The sequence below is a fragment of the Saccostrea cucullata genome, unplaced genomic scaffold (genome assembly GCF_032062105.1).
Source record: "Saccostrea cucullata isolate Sc308-1 unplaced genomic scaffold, CSIRO_AGI_Scuc_v1 ctg7627, whole genome shotgun sequence".
Lineage (NCBI taxonomy): Eukaryota > Metazoa > Mollusca > Bivalvia > Ostreida > Ostreidae > Saccostrea > Saccostrea cuccullata.
The window spans coordinates 10,672-30,281 of NW_026927242.1; the positions used below are offsets into that span (position 1 = coordinate 10,672).

The 19,610-nt window shown below is 33.4% G+C and overlaps 1 protein-coding gene and 1 non-coding gene across 2 annotated transcripts; one reads left to right on the plus strand and one right to left on the minus strand.

The window, feature by feature from the left end:
* The first annotated feature begins 3,459 nt into the window (after nt 1–3,459).
* Nucleotides 3,460–7,887, plus strand: LOC134273835 (uncharacterized). The gene is made up of 4 exons (XM_062756047.1): nt 3,460–3,513; nt 4,368–4,416; nt 5,615–5,817; nt 7,434–7,887. Exons 1-4 carry the CDS (start codon nt 3,492–3,494, stop codon nt 7,763–7,765), a joined length of 606 nt encoding a protein of 201 aa, XP_062612031.1. The 5' UTR covers nt 3,460–3,491; the 3' UTR covers nt 7,766–7,887.
* A 10,789-nt stretch (nt 7,888–18,676) lies between these two features.
* Trnas-aga (transfer RNA serine (anticodon AGA)) lies at nt 18,677–18,750 on the minus strand. The gene has a single exon. It is a non-coding gene; the product is annotated as a tRNA-Ser (tRNA).
* Between the last annotated feature and the right edge of the window lie 860 nt (nt 18,751–19,610).

A 19,610-nucleotide genomic window follows, 5' to 3' on the forward strand; every position in this document is an offset into this window, starting at 1 on the left:
ATCAGAATCTGTTTTAACAAAATAATTTTTCAAATGACCAATGACGAGGTAAGTAAATTTACGAGTTCCATTTTTGTCGAAGAAGCAGCTGTCAATGATATCAAAAAGCCTGGATTTTAATTTGTTGTGGGGAATCGTTGTGTATCAAGTTGAAAAGTCGTAATTTTTTAAGCTGTTGATTTTTGTGAAGTCTTATGATTTCAAATTGTCCAAAAGTTCTTTAGAATTTTTAAGTTTCCACATCTGATTTACACCACTTCTTGAGTATATAGTTGCACAGTACTCTTGAAGTTTTTCCTTCACTACTGTCAATATTTTAGTGAGAAGTAACGAAAGAGGCTTGGTTGAACATTTACTGGAATCTGTAATGTATCTTTGTTTGTAAGGATTCTTATGAAGTTTCGGAATCCAATATATATAGTAGTTCAAATTCATTTTGGCTCTGTGGAATATTAAAAGTATTCAAAACAGGTGATTTTGAAGAATTTCTTCCTTAGAAAGAGAAGTATGAGTATAAGTAGGATTACCACTTGTAGAATTAAATCCAAGTTCTTCTAGAATACAATTTATATATGAGCCTTACAAACGAAGACAATGTTGTTACCTGCTTTGTCGGCAGGAACCAGTACGTACTGATCGTGTAATCTATCCAATTCTTTTTTCACTTCTGGTTTATTGAACACAGAAGGATAGATGGTTTTCATTTTGCCCCTCAGTCTTTTGATACGTGACTTTAACATGGATCTGATACATTTAATCCATTCTGACAAGGTGTCAATGTCTTTTTTTTCATATTTGGCCCATCGTCTGGCGTAATTTTCAACAGAATCCATAATATTTATGAAATTCCGACGCCAGTTGAAGGATCAGGGTTCCCTAAGGAGAAATATTGTTGATTTGATTAAGGAATCATGTCTCCGTGTCTCTTTTAATCATTTTAAGTGGTGCTAGTCACTGATCTAGCCTTGCCCTTCTGTAGTAAATAAGTACGTGCCAGATTTCTTAAATTATAAGTGGTACTTATTTTGTAACATGCTTGACATAAAATGTTCACCATTATCATTGTGTATTACTCTTTCTCAAACGGTCATCTTTCGGTCAACTGCAACAATGGAGATCCCTGATTTTATTTCTTCCTTGTTTAATACGTGAGCGAAACCCTGATTTGAGAAAAGATGTTTATTTTGATCATTTAAAGTTCTTTTCTATAGAACTAGTCATGTTTGCTGTTATCGGTTATAATTAAAAGTTGAAATACCATGCTTTTTGTTTGTTCTTTGTACAAATTAGAAGGAATACAGCACCACCACATTTAGTTTTTTCTCTCTCTAAAACACTCATATGGTTCATGGTGAATTTAAATTCTATAGCTAAAATTTTCAATGACGATAGACAGACACCACTTACTTTTCGATCAGAAATACTCAGTTGAGCCATCGACTCAAGTGAGCTAATAAAAAGCTCCTGATTCTTGTAAAACGGTCTTAACTGGCAGTTAATAAAAAACAGGAGACTGTTTTCAGATGACAACTGAATGTTGGAATTATTGCCAGAGGATAATTCATGCCCTAAACCAACATCACAATTTACAACATGTAAAGAAAATCTGACCAACAATTTAAACGTTAGTCAAAATAAATTTTTTTTCAGAATAAGTGGTATTATCGTCAACTCCCCTTACTTGTGGAACAATACACCCTCATTACCCATAGGCGTCGGAACCGGGGGGGGGGGGGGGCTAGGGGGGCTTAGCCCCCCCCCCCCCACTTTTTATCCAAATATATACTTATTATAGACTTAGCCCCCCCCCCCCCCACTTTTTTCCAAATATACACTTAGTATAGACATTGAACATTGTTTCGTAAGTTTAGCCCCCCACTTTCCACAGACACGTCGCAGTATAGGTAAAAATTGGGGAAAAGGTGGTGTTTGGAAAAAAATTTGGTATTGAAGTTCGAATTAACCCCCTCACCCCCCCCCCCCCCCCCCCCCCCACGAAATAGGATTTTTGTGTTTATTTGGGAAATTTACCGGTTGTTTTTTTTTTATTATTTTTTTTGCTTGTTAGATTTTTTGAGAAGGTAAAAAAAAATTTTCTTACACTTAGCCCCCCTCTTTCAATTTGCTTCCGACGCCAATGTTACCTGCATACGGGGTTTATACCTCTCAGTTGATTCGATACGCAAGAGAATGCTCTACGTATGTACAATTTCGAAAACGACTTACTAAATTAATGACAAACGAGTAACTGAAAGAAGAATATCAGTAGTCTCTTTAAAATCCATTCTTTGGTAAGTTATATGGACGATATAATGACCTTGTCAGGAAATACAATTTTATCATTGTCTGACTAACTTTCTTCATACCAAATGTTCGGCCATTATGTACACACTGGATTTGGACGGATTTTTTTTCTCGGTTATTTCCCGATCATGACAAGGAGCACATGACAGGTGTGGTTGTTCAGCAGAGGATGCTCCCGGACAACTGATTGAAACTGATGTTTTGAAGATCCGTGTTTTCTGTTTTGTTTTGTGAACTATCGGCCGGGGATACTCACTCCTCCATGGCACCTGATCCCATCTCTGATGATTCAGAGGTCCGTATTTGTTCTGCTCCTATTTACCGGTATATTATTTAATGTGCGCTAAAGCTTAAATAATACTGAACGTTATCTCCAAATATATTTCACTTGATACAAAAAAACAATCTTATTTCAGATGAATGGGAACAAGCATTTTTTAATTTTTAATGTAAAAAAAATATAGATGATTACTCAAGGTAATCAAGCAAACATTACGCATGATATATAGATTGTTTAAGTATATTTCTCAGATATACATTTGTGGTGCAGTGGTAGAGCGTCTACTCTGGAGTGGCGGAGTAAGTTATATCTTAAGTCACGGGATCGCATCCTATTCATGAGCCGTTCTTTCAAGTCTTACCCAAAACTAGCCTTTTGCAAAAATATTGCGTTTTGGAATTGTGCGGGATAATTAAAAGCTCTAGATCCATCCGAACACTCTATCATTCATTAACCTCGACGTAAGTATCGGGAAAGGGATTAGTTAGATGAGCGCTGTTGTATTTCTAATTGACACTCCGATGTTATCCTATATATTGAAGAGATTTAAGAGAAGACGGTCAACTGCTTTTTAAAAATCCTAAAGTTAATTTCTTCCGTGTTGCCTTTCTTTAAAAGAGCAGGTTAAACAACAGAAACATTCATTTTGATAATTAACACATTTCAGAAGGTAAGGGTTTCACCATTCCATCTAGAGTGATTGTTTCATAAATGTTTTGATAAGTTAAAAATTGATTGGTCTATAACTGAACGTTAATTGTGTGTTTTTCTATTAAGCTATTTTTTTTTTCATAGTTAAGTGCAAATTTGTTGCAAAGGCATTTCTCAACAATAAATGCATGAATAATAATCCTTATATTTTGTCTTTTAGACAATGTGTTTGACGACATCCTTTTTATTTGTTTTGATGCTCGTCTTTGTCAGTGCAGGTAAATATTTAAATATCATAACCAAATACCTGCAATGGCGATTTAATTTGTTTAAATGTTTACTTTGTAATTATTATTTATTAATATTTTGCTTCTGTAATGTCTCATGTAAACAGCTAAATACACATGTATATGTTTTTGATAAACTGATAAAATTTAATTTGAGTTGTAATGAGGTATTTCATTGGATAAAAAATTTAATTTATTTCATATAACGTACGTTGCCTACGTCACAATGATTTAGGTCAAAAACGTATTACTCCGCTTGACATAACTTTTAAAATGTGCTCAATTTGAAGCTATTTTTGGAAGAAAATTGTCATCTTGTCTACATTGAAATTTATGGTGGCATATTTATGCCATCCACATGATTTTTTGTCAACATAGCATATTATGTCAAGTCAAGATAACTATCTCGTCAAGTCAGGATAACTTTCTGGTTTGTCGACAAACTTCGACTTTATATCTTGTCCAGTCAAGATAAGCTATCACATTTTGTTGCAATAATATGGTGGCATATATGTGTGGGTGTTTGTTTAGTTAGTCTAGACTTAAAATACGCCATATGTGACTTTTAAAAACTATCTGAAACAACAAATGTACTATGCTATTATATATATGTCTATGAAACAATCTCCGAAACGGTATCTTTCTTTTTTTCAATCCCATTATTAAACCATCAAACTAAGTATACGTTTTTATTAAAAGCTCAACGCTAGAATTTATTTTCACGTGGAGTTTATTTTGGATAATTATATTGCCTAATTTCATTGAATGTTTTTTTCCGCCGAATGCCTCTTAAAAAGATTAGCCTTTTACAAAAGGTTATTATTTTCCTTGACCTTAATTTTCAGAGAACGAACATTTGTCAAAGCCTAACTCCCTTGGCAGCGACATTGCAAGGTGAGATACGATTATGGTGGCATATATCTGCCCCTACATGCAAGATAAATTATGTAAACGCATGCAACATAATTCTGTAGACATGCAACATAATTATGTTGACATACAAGTCACCAATTTTATACGAAAATAAAATTTAGATACGTGTAAACTGACTTACTAAAGCCTCTATCTGACATCGTAGATGCAAGATGCAACATAATTATGTAAACGTGTTACTTATTTATGACAGCATGTAAGATAATTATGTCAACATGCAGCTTACTTAAGTTAATTAACATGCAAGATATGTCAACATGTGACTTATTTATGTCAACATGCAAGATAATTATGTGAACATGCAAGATATTTAAGTTATCTTGCATGTTGACATTAATATCTTGTATGTAATAACATAGTTCGAATGTTGACATAAGTTAGTCGAATGTTGATATAAATAAGTAGCATGTAAACATAATTATCGTATACATGTGAACATAAAATCTAGAGTATCTTGTATGTCTAAATACTTATCTCGCTTGTTAACATAGATAAGTTGCATGTCTACATAATTATCACGCATGTTAACATAAGTTAATCGTATCTTGACATAATTATGTTGCTTCCTGCATCCATGATTTCAGATACCGGCCTACGTAAGTGATTTTAACGATATTAAAATCAGAATCTCTTCCAAAATTTGTAACTTGCATATCAACAAAATTATCTTGCATGTAGACATAATCATCTTGCATGATGACATAACCTTCTTGCATGTTAACATAATTTGTCTTGCATGTAGGAGGTAGAAATATGCCACCATAGATTCCTTCGTGAAATTAGTCCAATCTGTTTAGAATTCATAGCATCACTTCAAACCAACATTGTTTTTACAATAAATTCAGGAAATTAAAATACATGTAGTTGTAATTTAAATTTTATCTGTTGCAATGTCGTTAGTCATTGCAGAAATCCAAGAAAAGTTAATGTCAAAGTTGTTTTTTTTTTTACAATTATATAATTTTTTTTACCTGCTGTACAAGCTCCAATCTCAGTATTACGTTAAGCTTCAACGTCATCTTTAAAATTTGCCATCTTTAAAATTAGTTTGCAATCTTTAAAATTAAACATTTACTTATCTAAAAGCCTGACTCTCAGTATTAATCAATGTCTGACGCCATGTTGATTGTGTCATTATAGTAACATTTTTGTGTTGCAGACACCGATATAAACGGGGTTTATATCCAGGTCAGAATGAGTACGAGTACTTCCGGCAATATTTTGGAGAAAGAGGCCTTGAACAGGAATTTCGCAGCGCCATACAGAAGGGAAGGATAGAAGACTGGGGGCGTTTGAATGTCAAGAATTATGGGGATGCCGTTAGAAGTTCCACACAGTTTTATGCAAACCAAGCCGAGAGAGGTATATATGTAGTATGAATAAATGATTTTACTTATGAGTATTTTATTAGAATTACATTCTTTTTTTTGTTTGTCAATAATCCCCCCCAATGCACACACACATACACACACACCCCTCACACCCACTCACTCACCCTCTCTCTCACACACACACACACACACACACACACACACACACACACACACGACACAATCGATGTTTCACCCTAACCTGGTCTAATTGTGCATATCAATAAGAATAACTATGGATAAAAGTTAAAATGGCTAAACAATTCTAAAATTAGGGCATTTTTAAAATAAAGTTGCATTTGTAAAGTACGCGTCTCTCAACTTCCCTAACTTTTGTAGCAATACTCTTATTTATATGTTTATATCTCTCAGTTTATAAGATACAAAAAAGCATGCTCTACGTAGAACGTTTTCATAAACAAGAAATGTAATTGACAAACGATTTGAAGAAACAGTCTTGTTAAAAGGCATCATTTATTAAGTTTTATCGTCGATACCATGACCTTGTCGGCAAATAAAATATTTCATTAAGTCAAATGATGACCGATAATTTTCATACTAATAATAAGACATTTACATACATTGTGGATTGTCTACGGATTTTCCCCCAGATGTTCTCTATCATGACAGGGAGTACACGCTGTTTGTGACAGGTCGGCAGGGGATGCACACTCCTTTATAGCACCTGATACCACCTATGATGTTAAAGAGGTCTGTGTATCTTCTGCTCCCGATTTTTAGCTCTATTGGTCAAAGATCAGAGGAGCTTAGGCGAAAGTCCGTGATCCGTCCGTCCGCCTAGCTGTTTGTTTGTCTGTCTACCTGTAATCATTACTTTCAAAATGCTAATCCTCCTACACTTTTGGTTGGATTTCAACATAACTTGGCAAACAAGTAGACTACTTTATAAGGCATCATTCTGTTGATTGTTTTTTTGAATTTGATGAACGGAGTGAACAGTGTTACTGAAATTTCTTTGAAATATTCTCAAAATGCTACTCCTCCTACACTTTTAGTCTGATTGCAATAAATCTTGCCAAGAAAAATACTATACCAAAGACCATTGTTTAATTTATAGCTTTTGCAAAGTTTAAGTTCAAATGCCAGTTGTCTCTTCCTTTGTTACAAGTACAAACCAATAGAGCTACAGTCTCGTCAGATACTTCTGGTTATTGTTTGAATGGACTTTTGAGCTTGTTCATTATTTCCATATACATGTACTAGTAATTTAATTATCCAGCGTGAAATAAGATGGACTCATGTCGTTTTTCGATTGTGGATTATGGGTGTTTACGTGTCATAGAATAAATTAAAGGAAAATAACTCATTTTTGAAAACTGTAATAAACAAACTTTTGACCGAGTTTTTCAAAGTGCAATATTGATTTTTTTCCCCGAAACTCTTTTTGGATTTTGCAACTTGTCAGATTAAAAATGATTCCATAAATTACAGAGCACACTTCAATTCCTACTCATGAATTTGAACTATATAAAGTTAGCTTATCAATTATTGAAGATTAGAGTTTAAAGCTTTATTTTCAAATTTATTTAATAGCTATTATTATATTATTTTATATAAAGTGTCATTGTAGAAGTTTTTGCTATGTAGGTGTGAATGTGGAAACCCAGTTAGATAGGATGGAGAAGATAATAGATGACCGGTATCGAAGTGCTTCTCGTTTTGGTGGACCAGATAAAGCACACCAACGTGTGATTGATGGCTGGAAAGATGGACGAAGTCGTGTTAAAGAAGGCAAGTCCCGGTCTGTAAGCTTCCGGTCTAAATCTAACTGTGGCCGCAAGAAGAGAGGTATCGGTGCATTCGTCAAACTTATTGTACGTCTCATTGGGCGCCTGGCATCGAAAGGGAGGTCTTTCAAAGGTTTAACACGAAAATTTTCTGGCATTAGACGTTCAGGCACAAGAAGAGTGAGATGTTAGTCTAAAGAAAAAATGAGTTTCTTATTCATTAGAAAAACGTGGTGTTGGGTCTCAATTGACTTCAATTAAATGTAATTATATGTATACTGTATATAAAAATAACAATTGAACAATTTTCAAATTTCAGCTTAATATTTTCTTTTTAATAAACCTTATTACTACAATGTAATAATTTTCTTTGTTTGTTTACTTATCTTTTTTCAAATAATTATTTAATTAAAAAAAATATACGTATATATTGCGTGTGGAATCAATTGAGATATATTAACCCCGTATGCATGTTATGGAGGTATATTGGTGCGTAAGTTGGAAAGTTGACGCTTGTAACATTAAAATTATCACGTTTATCATAGCGCTTGCTTGTTAGATTTCCATTTACTTTTTTTCAGTTAAATATCCAAATATGAAACAGATGTGTCAGACTATGTTGTATCTTTTATCTCAAGCACACCAGGACATATCGTATCGACATAAGAATAGAAATTATCATCGTAACATGACAATACGTCGTAGATAAATCTATCGAGTTGAAAGTCACAGTAAATGCTTTCTTCTTTAACACGCATAATATTTTGCACAAATTCTGCTAAAGATAAATACAAAAACATAGCTCTGCTTGTAACGGGGTGCAATGGTTCCTTTCGGAATTTCCAATAGATTGTTGGAAGACCTGGTCTCCAAAAATCACATAGATATTGTCAATCAAAAACTCAATCATCTTTTTGATAACTATTTCAGAGTGCTTGTGTGTACAATCAGAAAGTTTTTTTAACAAAATAGTTTTGCTAATGACCAATGCCAAGGTTAGTAAATTTACGATTTCCATTTTTATCGAAAAAGCAGCTGTCAATGATATCAAGAAGCCTAGAGGAGAACGTTTGTGTATAAAGTTGAAAAGCTGTAAGTTTTTAAGCTGTGATTTTGGTAAAAATCTTGTGATTTTAAATTGCTTAAGTTATTTGGCATTTTTAATTATCCACATCTGATTTACACCACTTCTTGGATATTTTGTTGCACAGTACTCTTGATGTTTCACTGCTTTTACACTGTGATATCTAAGTGAGGAGTATAAAGAAAGAGGCTTGAACATTTACTGGAACCCGCTATGTATCTTTTTTCTAAGGATTTTTATGATGTTTCGGAATCCAATATAGATATGGTAATTCAAATTCATTTTTACTTTTTTTGATCTTAAAAATATTCAAAACTGACATGAGATTTTGAAATCATTCTTCCTTAGAAAGGGAGCTGTGAGTATAAGTTTGATTACATGTACCACTTGTAGAATTATATATAGAAGTTGTTCTAAAATACAGTTTATATAATGAGCCTTACAAACGAAGACAATTTCAAATTGCATGAAAAAAATCTGTAATTTCATATTGAATGACGATGTTTATATTTCCTAACGTATATAAGCCGACCTACTTTTCGCACTTAGACATGTACATTCTTTAAAAAATAGATATTCAGATACTAGTCTATCAAACGGTCAAATGTCAGACAGAAGATCCTTTAACGACATTTCTAATTCATTTTTGATTAAACTATTTTAAAGATAAATTAATTGAAAAAATATCAAAGTTCGAAATCCACCAGTGAAAAATATTTTACAACATACCTCACTCTATGAACAAGCTGATGTGAATTTATTTTACCCAACAATAGTCATAATAGTACAAAAAACCAGGTTTAACAAGACAATATAGATTTCAGCCTGGCCCGAATTGCTGATTAAGAAAGATATTGAGATAACGAAGAGTATTCAATCTCAAAGTCCGCAAAACAATACAAAACAGGAGCAGAGCAAACACGGGCCTCCGAAACATCAGAGGTGGGATCAGGTGCCATGGAGGAGTGAGCATCACCAGCTGACCGGTCAAACCCGCCGTGTGCTCCTTGTCATGGTCCGGAAATAACAGGAAAATCCATCGTCAATTCAGTGTGTAAATAATTGATTAACAATTAGTATGAAAAACGTCAGTCAGCATTTGACTCAATGATAAATTGAATTTGCTGACAAGATCATTGTATCTACCATAGAACTAACGAAATGATGACTTTAAACGAGACTGTTGATATTCTTGTTTCATCAACTTGCTTGTCAAAAATTTACCCCGTTTTAGAAATTGTTCATACGTAGAGCATGCTCGTGCGTATCGAATCAACTGAGATATATCTTTCAAGTAAAATATCTAAGTATGAAACAGATGTGTCAGACTCTGTAGTATCTTTTACCTCAAGCTCACCAATGATATATCGTATCGACGTAGGTATAATATACCTATATAATATGGAAATTACCATTGTTAATTGACAATACGTCGTCGATATATCTAAATGTCGAGTTGAAGGCCACAGCAAGTGTTTTCTTTCTTACCCGCATAAGATTTTGCACAAATTCTGCTTCATATGAAAATAAAAATAGGTTTGCTTATAACGGAGCGCAATTGGTACCCATGGGATTCCAATAGATTGTTGTTACATGTATCCTTTCTATTATTTTTTTGTTAACTTTTTGAACTGTGCATTATATCCAAACTTTCTTAGTAATGCAAACAAATATGTGTATTCAGCTACTGTAGTTTCTGAATGTGTCATAAATTTAGCAGCCACCGATTGCAGCTTTTTGTTTAAAATATACTTTTGTCACAAGGTAGATAATGGGTAACTCCATCGAACAATATCGTGCTGCAATCGGTCTTTTTTATTTATCTGGCAGATGTACATCAAAAACCTGTTTATGGTCGTTTTTTCCAAGCGCATGTTTATTGCAACTAATGCAAAATGTTTTTAGAATACTTGCTCATTGCTTGACATCCATTACCCTAAAATCTGTGTACATCAACTTTTATTTACAATTTTTCACATTTGTTCTATTGGCATGTGGTGATATTGAGGTCAATCCGGGCCCGATTGAAAATGTCCTTGACATTCTACACCTTAATATTCGTAGTATTAGAAACAAATTAGATTACTTAAACTCTTCCGTTCATGACTTCGATATTTTATGTTTTACCGAAACCCATCTTGACCAAACGGTAAATAATGATGACTTATATTTGGATGGGTTTTGTAATATAATACGAAAAGATAGGAATTGTTTCGGGGGAGGTGTCATGATCTATTTTTCTAATCAAATACGTGTTATTAGACACTATGATTTTGAACCGTCTGACATTGAATGTATTTGTATTGAAATTGATAACCATACCTCTAAAATCTTTTTATGCTGTGTATATCGTCCTCCGAACTCTGATAGTGGTTTTTGGACCAAACTGTCATGGTGTGTTGACAGAATGAGTGAAAAATCGGATAAAATAATTTTAGTCGGTGATATTAATGTTGATCTCCTTAATACTCCACAACACATATCATCCATGAAATTATCTCAACACATAACCTTGTTAATAATATCCACGAACCTACAAGAATTACACACACGTCGAGCACGCTCCTTGACCCAATTTTCACTTCAGTTGATGTCCAAGTTCGTGAATCGGGTACATTAGTAATGGACTCTTCCATAAGTGATCACAGAGCTACCTATTTAACGCTTTCTTCTAACATAAATTACAATCGATCTTACAAAAGAAAAAATTGGGCTTATAAAAGAGCAGACTTTGTTAAACTAAATTCTTTAATTGAAAATTGTGATTGGAATAAAAATATAAACGAGGCTCAGTCAGTAGATATAGCAACGGAAAATTTTACATCTGAATATCTTGCGTGTGTTCGCGAATGTGTTCCTGAACAAACGGCTTCAATTGTTTGGGATGGCCGCTCTAATAATAATGCCGAAAAGCTTGAAAGAGTTCAATTATCTGCAGCTAGAATTGTTACAGGACTTCCAATTTTTGTGTCAAGAGAAATACTTTACTCTGAAACTGGCTGGGAAACATTGAAAGTTAGGCGCTATAATGCAAAAATGACCACGATGTACAAAATTCATAATGGTAGTGTATCTGAATATTTGAATGACATTGTTCCAAACAAGCGCGAAAACATTTCAAAATATAATACCCGTAATAAGGAATAATACGCTGCCCCAAGATGCAGATTAGAATTATATAAAAGATCTTTTATTCCTGACGCTGTGAAACAGTGGAATTTATTAAAGACAGAAACAAGGGAAGCTATCTCTCTCAATGCGTTTCGAAAAAACTTAACTATAGAAGTAAAAAAATCCCCCAATCTATTTTTCATTTGGCAAACGTTATACAAGTATAATCCATACTAAACTTAGACACAGCTGTATACTTAATTATGATTTACACAAAAGAAATATTATTAATAGCCCTTTATGTTCATGTGGAAAGTATGAAGATGTTTATAATAATAATAATAATAATAATGCTTTATTTAGAGAAGGTAACCCGATTAGTACCAGGTACTATTCTTCCCCGGGGCCTTCTAATTTCAAACAACATATTACATAAAATGATACAATCAAAGATAAAACATGTAGAGTTCGTTAGTGCATAATGTAATGTACATCTAAATGAGATATAGATTCAAAATTGATAAAGAAGTCAATATTAATTGTTCAAGAGACATTGTCTTAAACAACAGTAATAGTCAAACATCTTGTTCAAAGGACACATTCAAACATTTATTTACATACGTTGACTAATTATAATTTTTTCTACATTTCGTCTAAAAATAGGTAAGGTTGGTGATAATTTTATATGTAATGGTAGGTTATTCCATAAATTTACACCTGAATATTGAATAGAATTTGTAAATAAAATTGTTCTATGTTTTGGTAAACGAAGATTATAATTTAATTCTGAACGTAATGAATAGGAATCATTGCTATGAAAAACAAAAAGGTCCTGGAGATATTCGGGGCTCATACCATAAAAAGTTTTGTACAATAAAATACACTTATGTAGTGTGACTAATTCAAATACATTTAGCCATCCCAGTTTTTCAAACAATGGTTTTGATTGTTCGTCGGGTGCTGCATCAAGAATAATTCTAGCAGCCCGTTTCTGAAGTTTATGAATTCTTTCAATGCTAGTTTTAGATGCATTGCCCCATATTGTAAGACAATAGTTTATTGAGGGCAAAATATATGCATTATAAAAAAGTTTTCTGGTATTAAATGGAAGAAATTTCTTAATTTTGCGGAGTGTAAATAACTTGTATGTTAAGGATTTACAAACTGAATCTACATGATAATGTTTATCATTTCTTTTTTGCCTGCAGAAATTATCCAAACGCTAGGAATAATCTTTTTATTCGCCTATTTTTACTTGACGAATTGGTCAACATTGACACAAATTTGTTATTATGTGGTGATGTTAATTTGCCTGTAGAAACAAACACATATATTTTTGCTGCTGTGCATAAAGAGCTTTCAAGAGTCAGAAAGTACACAAATTCGCCTGTTTTCAAAATAGGACAATTTTGCCTCTAGATATATCTACAGACTGTATATTTTTTCAAACCAACTTTCTTTTTTCAATACCTCTTTTATATTTTCCATAAGAGGTCTCAAAATAGCATATGCATATGGCCGAATTTCGTACATTTTACGGAACGTCATAATGACGTTGTGAATTTTTACACTTCTGAGTTCTCATAAATTAAGTGGTAAATATTTATTAATTGATGAGAATTTGACAAAAAAGTATTTTACAATATATTAAAGATAGTACTTTAATATTTTGTCAATAAAAGAAAATTTAAATTGAAATTATAACGTCAGGTGTAAACAAGCATAGGTACATGTACAAGTGAAAAAGACGTTTTAGCGCCTGTGTTTATCGCGGTACACGTAATAGATGCATTGTAACGTTTCATTATTGACATTGATAATGTTTTAAAATAAAAAATATATTAATAATTTGCACAAACTTTATGCATTTGATATTTTAATCAACCTGCATATGTAAAACCAAGTCCAGGAACGTAGCAACCGGGGGTGTGTGTTAAATGTTAGTATAAAAATAGTACCACATATAACGTAGAGAACAAGTGCTGCGTTTTATGTTTTTTTTTTCATATGTAAGACAGTCCTGAGGTATCACGTGATATTTTACGTATGGACTTGTGAAGATATCCCTTTTCTCAAAGTAATCATCCTCATGTTTTTAGGAAAATGTGAAAATGTTTTCACTATCATCAACTGCAAAGTTTTTAGAAAAAATTATAAAATTTATCTATTCATTCTAAATATTCAGTACAGTCAGTGTGTTTATTGACAATCACAAGACAGGGTTATGAAGTTTCATTTTCCCCTGTCATCTTTGTGCTTTTCAATTCAACATTTTCAACTACAGGGTATTGTCGACACTTGTGCATTTCCGAGCAATACCTATACTTTGTTGAACGAATACTTCCGAGAGCAGCATTAGCAAACTTCTAATGCAAGAACACCGCTAAATCAGAGGCAGATCCAGGGCCGGTGCCTCGGGTGTGCGCACCATCCCCCCTTTCGAATTTTTAAAACAAGATTTACTATATTAAAAACACATTATTAAAATCAGGTTTCCTTATTTGTGTGCGGGAGTGTGTGTATGTGTGTGTGTGTAGGGGGGGGGGGGGGTCACTCGGAGTTCCTCCGATGACTCGTACCTCGCACATGTTTGAATGGAGCGTAGCGGAGTCGGCCGAGGATTGCCGATTGGGTTGGTGTGTATGTGAATTTAACCCTAGGCAGGGTGCCCTACCTTTTTTTATCTTTAATTATTCATTACATCCCGATCTATCGAAATATCACGATTTTATTTAGGTGCAGGCCTTCCCCGAAAGACTTCTAAGACAAAAATATGAAATCTAAGTGTAATTTTTTCGGGAAATTGCCCTCTCCTATAAGTCATTTTTTGTCAAAGTAAATACATCCCATGATGAGCGATGTTGGAAACTAGTTTTTTACCACTCTTTTATAACATATGTCATAATTATTTATACATTAAACACAGAATAGAAACAGTTCCTCATTTTTGAGATTATTCTGATAATAAATTGATAAATTCATTATTTATGTAAAGGTCGGCTAAGTATTACACTAATCCTATAACATATTATGTTTGTTTTTTTTAACAGGATGCTTATTTTGTGTGTCATTAATAGACAGCCCCAACCCTAAAGCATACACATGGAAAGCAATGCCACAGACTTGGGCTGACATATATTTGCCATGTATCTTTGTTTGTAAGGATTTTTATGAAGTTTCGGAATCCAATATATATAGGGTAGTTCAAATTAATTTTGGCTCTGTAGAATATTAAAAATATTTAAAACTGACATATGATGTTGAAGAATTTCTTCCTTAGAAAGGGAAGTATGAGTATAAGTAGGATTGCCACTTGTAGAATTAAATCCAAGTTCTTCTAAAATACAATTTATATAATGAGCCTTACAAACAAAGACAATGGTGTTACTTGCTTTGTCTCACATTGTGTACATAGCACGTGTCTTTAAAAGTCACTACCCACAACAATGAAATTCCTATCCTGGTAACGACACCAAAATCATGTAGCAGGTCTTGAGGGTCATATCGTTGTATAGTATATAATTCATGTATACACATAAATTAAACTATTCATTATTTCTTAATTCCATTGCATGGAGAATAAATTTTCCTACATCAATTAAAACCCTAACATCATGAGAGCTGAGTAACTGAGTAAGCTTGTACATATTTGGAGATCTGTTTCATAGATAGGAGATTCAAGCAAAAACTGATATTCATCTTCTATACTGTGCTCACTACAAAATTGACATAATCCATTGCTTCGTAATAATATTATTTTTCTTTAACTTAGAATAAATAGGTAAACACTTATTAGAGAAACACCGACATCTTACGAACGAACATAACTCGCCCTAACTTCCCGTATCTTGATAGTTTTCTCGGGACGGTGATTGTACACATACAAAGTATAAAATCGGAAGAAATAAGTATATGTGTAAAATAGAACGGATAGTGTTTTAACCAATTTGTAATTGAAAATTGATCAAGTCAAATTTATTGTAATCACTTACAATGTTTTAAAAAAGCGAACAAATAGAAGACAATACACCATAATACTTTAGACGGATTAGGAAACACGTTTGCCACGCGTCAGTGATTAAACGTATACAAACTACTCGTAGTGTGCGCCTTGTTCAGATGGGGAAACGTTACTTTTTACATGCAGGTTAAAGAAAAATAAATCCGTGCAATCAAGTAAATAGGTAGTGTCTTTATAAAGTGTCTTGTATTGAGAGAGAGAGAGAGAGATTCTTTTTGAAATTTATAAAAATATCACTTCAAAGAAATAAACGAGCATTCATGGTATAGACAGTATCTTCTTAGATAATGTATTAAATAGCGATCATAACTAAATCATCTTGAGCTGCTTTTATTTGAAATATGTAACAGGCATGAAGCAAGCAATATCAGTTGGGGGGGGGGGGCACAACCAAACTTTTTAGTTTAGTGTCACTACCAATCAATTCCTTAGGAAGCCAAAATGAAAGATTTTTTTTATTGAGGTGGCACAAGGGTGTGTTCCCGTTTTGCACACATTTGATAATTAGGTATGAACAATAGGTGTGAAGTGTGTTTTGATAGCAATTATAATCTGATTTTTGGTTTGGATTTACCTGGATTTACCTGTGAATACCTGATTTAGCTTAATGTATTCTTAAGAGGTTTAATACAATTTTATAAGCATTTTATTAAAATTCTATATATATTTATGGGAAAATATCTGATTTTATTGAATAAATTATCAATTATTTAATATTTATTTGTTTATTAATCAAGACCAATTTCTTAAAAAAAGAATACGTTTCAATCTTGATAAAATTCTAAATGAATTAAAGATATAACAAATAATAATGAAAATAGAGAATGAAAATTAATTTGAAAAATAAAGCCCAAGCCAAGAAGTCTTTCAATGTTAGTAAATTATAAAAAAAATTGTATTTATTCTCTTATTTTTTCACTATAAGTTCACCTTTCACCTACTTACTAAGTATGGTATAGACTATAGCAATTAAGTAATTATCTCACCTGGTGAAATTCCCGTTTTGCACACATTTTTTAATTACCTGTAATTCAAATGTGTGCAAAACGGGAACAAACCGGCACAAGTATACAGTAGCTGTATACAGTAGCAGCTAGTATACAGTAGCAAGTTTTCTATAATATTACATTAATCGTCAAAATATAAAATTAGAAGATGCACTTAATACTTTTGACCACACAGACAGAGTTACTTTGACCGAAGGTCCAATATACACTTAAAAACTATAACCAAATCATAACTTGCTTCATTTGTAAAGAAAAAAAATATATTTACCGTCCTGTTGTAACAGAAAAAAATGATTCCAGAATACCGACAAAAAGATACCGGGCTTTTAAAAGTGTGAATAATATGAAAAGTATTTCATATGAAAAATCCAAAAATTACATAGAATTCACTTTTTATTTAAAAAAAATCATGCCCATAGTATCTTAAATCACCTCTGACTTTTTAACTGCAGGTATCAATTTTGTATGTTGTAAATTGTAAATGTTATAAATGAAAGAAAGCCAAAAAATGTCTTTGGACCCGGATTTATATTTATTCCAGGGGTTGGGTGAGGGGGTGGGGTGGGCATCGGTCCTACGATGGCATGCTAATATTGAACTAGCTTGCGCTCTTATATCTTAAATTATGTAAAAAAAAAAAAACACAATTCACTAAACTTCAATTTTTGTGCCGACCCCTCCCCCCCCCCCCCTTCCGAAAGTTGGGGATATTAATTTCGGTCTGCTCGTTCGTCTTATAATTCTGTTAAGCAAGTCTGTTGCACTTTTGTTTCGAGCAGTATCTCGAGAAGCTTTGGGTCTGGGATGTTAAAGGGGGGGGGGGGGGGGTCCAGTCAACTAGCACCCGTGAGAATTATATAAAAAAATTTAAGATACGTGTTTGTAAGAAGAAGCTTTATCAACCGACAAATTACGAACGGGTATCCCCCTGGATTTATGATATGGCTTTAATAACCTGTGTACTAACTTATATTCGCAGCATATAGTATTTTGAACAAGAATTTCTTTTAAGTTTTTGGGTTCTTGCATTTTAATTTTAGACCATAACTCCTTTTTGTCCCGACCGCCCTTTGTAAAGTACCCCCCCCCCTTTCGACCCCTACTAGAGCCGAACATACTATTGTATTTTATTTCATGCCACAGAATGACATTAGTTTTTCTTTCATTTCCCTTCTCGAACCCCTTTGCTCGTGTAAATGTCCATTGAAATGTATTTTAGCGTCACGGTAGCGACTACGACAAGACGTGGATTTGAGGTATCTTGAGGGGATTTTTTCTATCGAAATCCCAATAAGAATGAAGAATTCAGTAATCCAGCCGTGAATACAATAGACTACAATGACTGATCCCCGTTTTTGGTTACGTTCGTTCGCAAGATGTCGGTGTTTCTCTTTTATGATAGACAGATAGAATCTTTAAAGGATTAAACAGACGAACAAGGGACGATTCCAGTATATAAAGAGTGTAGCTAGCAAAGTTACTGTAGATCTTATATTTACATCGGGATCGAAATGAATTTATTTTTGTCCTACACAGATTTCATTTAACTTCAACAAAATAATGGATGTACAGAGTAAGTAAATTGATCTTGTTCCATAATAGTCTTAATTATTATGTCATATTACAATATACTTCAATACTCTCTATGACTGTAATCATATTATAACAATTGTATATGCCTTTGAGGGCCCTTTATTGGTGAATAATAAATACATTACATACTAAAGTAATTTTCAGCAAATGCGATATCATATGCCTGAGGTCACAATTGCTGTATCAGCCCTTTGGCTGATATTGGTGTCCCGGGTTGAAACAGGATGTGATATGGAAAAGGGTATTATTATTTTCTATATATTTGTAACAGGAAAGGAGAAAATGTATGGCTGGACCGGGAATCGAACCCGGGACCCCTGTATCTCTAGTCAGGTGCTCTACCAACTGAGCTATCCAGGCCGATATCCACGGCCCTAACCATTACATTCCTCCCTCCTTAAAGGTCTTCGCCCTCGAAGACACAACCCAAGTTCTTATTGCCCCTGGCAGGACTTTCACCTGCAATTCCAGGGGTGGTCAACGGCACCAAATCTGTAACAGGAAAGGAGAAAATGTATGGCTGGACCGGGAATCGAACCCGGGACCCCTGTATCTCTAGTCAGGTGTTCTACCAACTGAGCTATCCAGGCCGATATCCACGGCCCTAACCATTACATATTGAATGATAGTGAGGGAGACACTAAGCTTTCTTCCCCCATGAAAAATCTTATTCCCTGAGGGCAAGTTTCAATAGAATTTTTGTTATACACGTATAAAAATAACACATAAACAAACTGTTTATATTGAAGCTCAGAGTCCATTCAAACAATACAAATAGGGAGTAGTGCAAACAAGGACACCTTAAACAGGCCCTGTTAAAAGTAAACATCAGAGGTGGGATCACGTATCATAGGTGTGTTATTGTATTGTTTTAAATTATATTATCATGTTGTAAATTTAGGATTTACTATAGGGGGAGATGGTTATGTTGTAAATTTTGCATCTACCCCTAATAAATTTAAAATTTACAACAAATGAACATAATAGTATAATTGTTATGATTATTTAAAACAATAAAATGCTTTCTTTAGTTGTTTAGTTGTTTAGTACGGAAATTAGTGTCGCAGCTGCATGTTGCGGAAAACATATCCCGAATAAGCGAGTTATGTTAACTAACAACCAAAGTATATGTACTTGACATTTAACTGTTAATATTTATATCTGTATAAAGATATTTAAAGTATATTTAAATAAGGATTAAAAAGATAAATCATTGTGTTA

What these genes read in the sequence shown, in the direction of transcription:
- LOC134273835 (XM_062756047.1), top strand. Translation starts at nt 3,492, where the DNA reads ATGCTCGTCTTTGTCAGTGCAG. An exon ending in CTTGGCAGCGACATTGCAAG is followed by an intron (nt 4,417 to 5,614) that starts GTGAGATACGAT and finishes TTTGTGTTGCAG; the next exon opens with ACACCGATATAAACGGGGTT. An exon ending in TGCAAACCAAGCCGAGAGAG is followed by an intron (nt 5,818 to 7,433) that starts GTATATATGTAG and finishes TTTGCTATGTAG; the next exon opens with GTGTGAATGTGGAAACCCAG.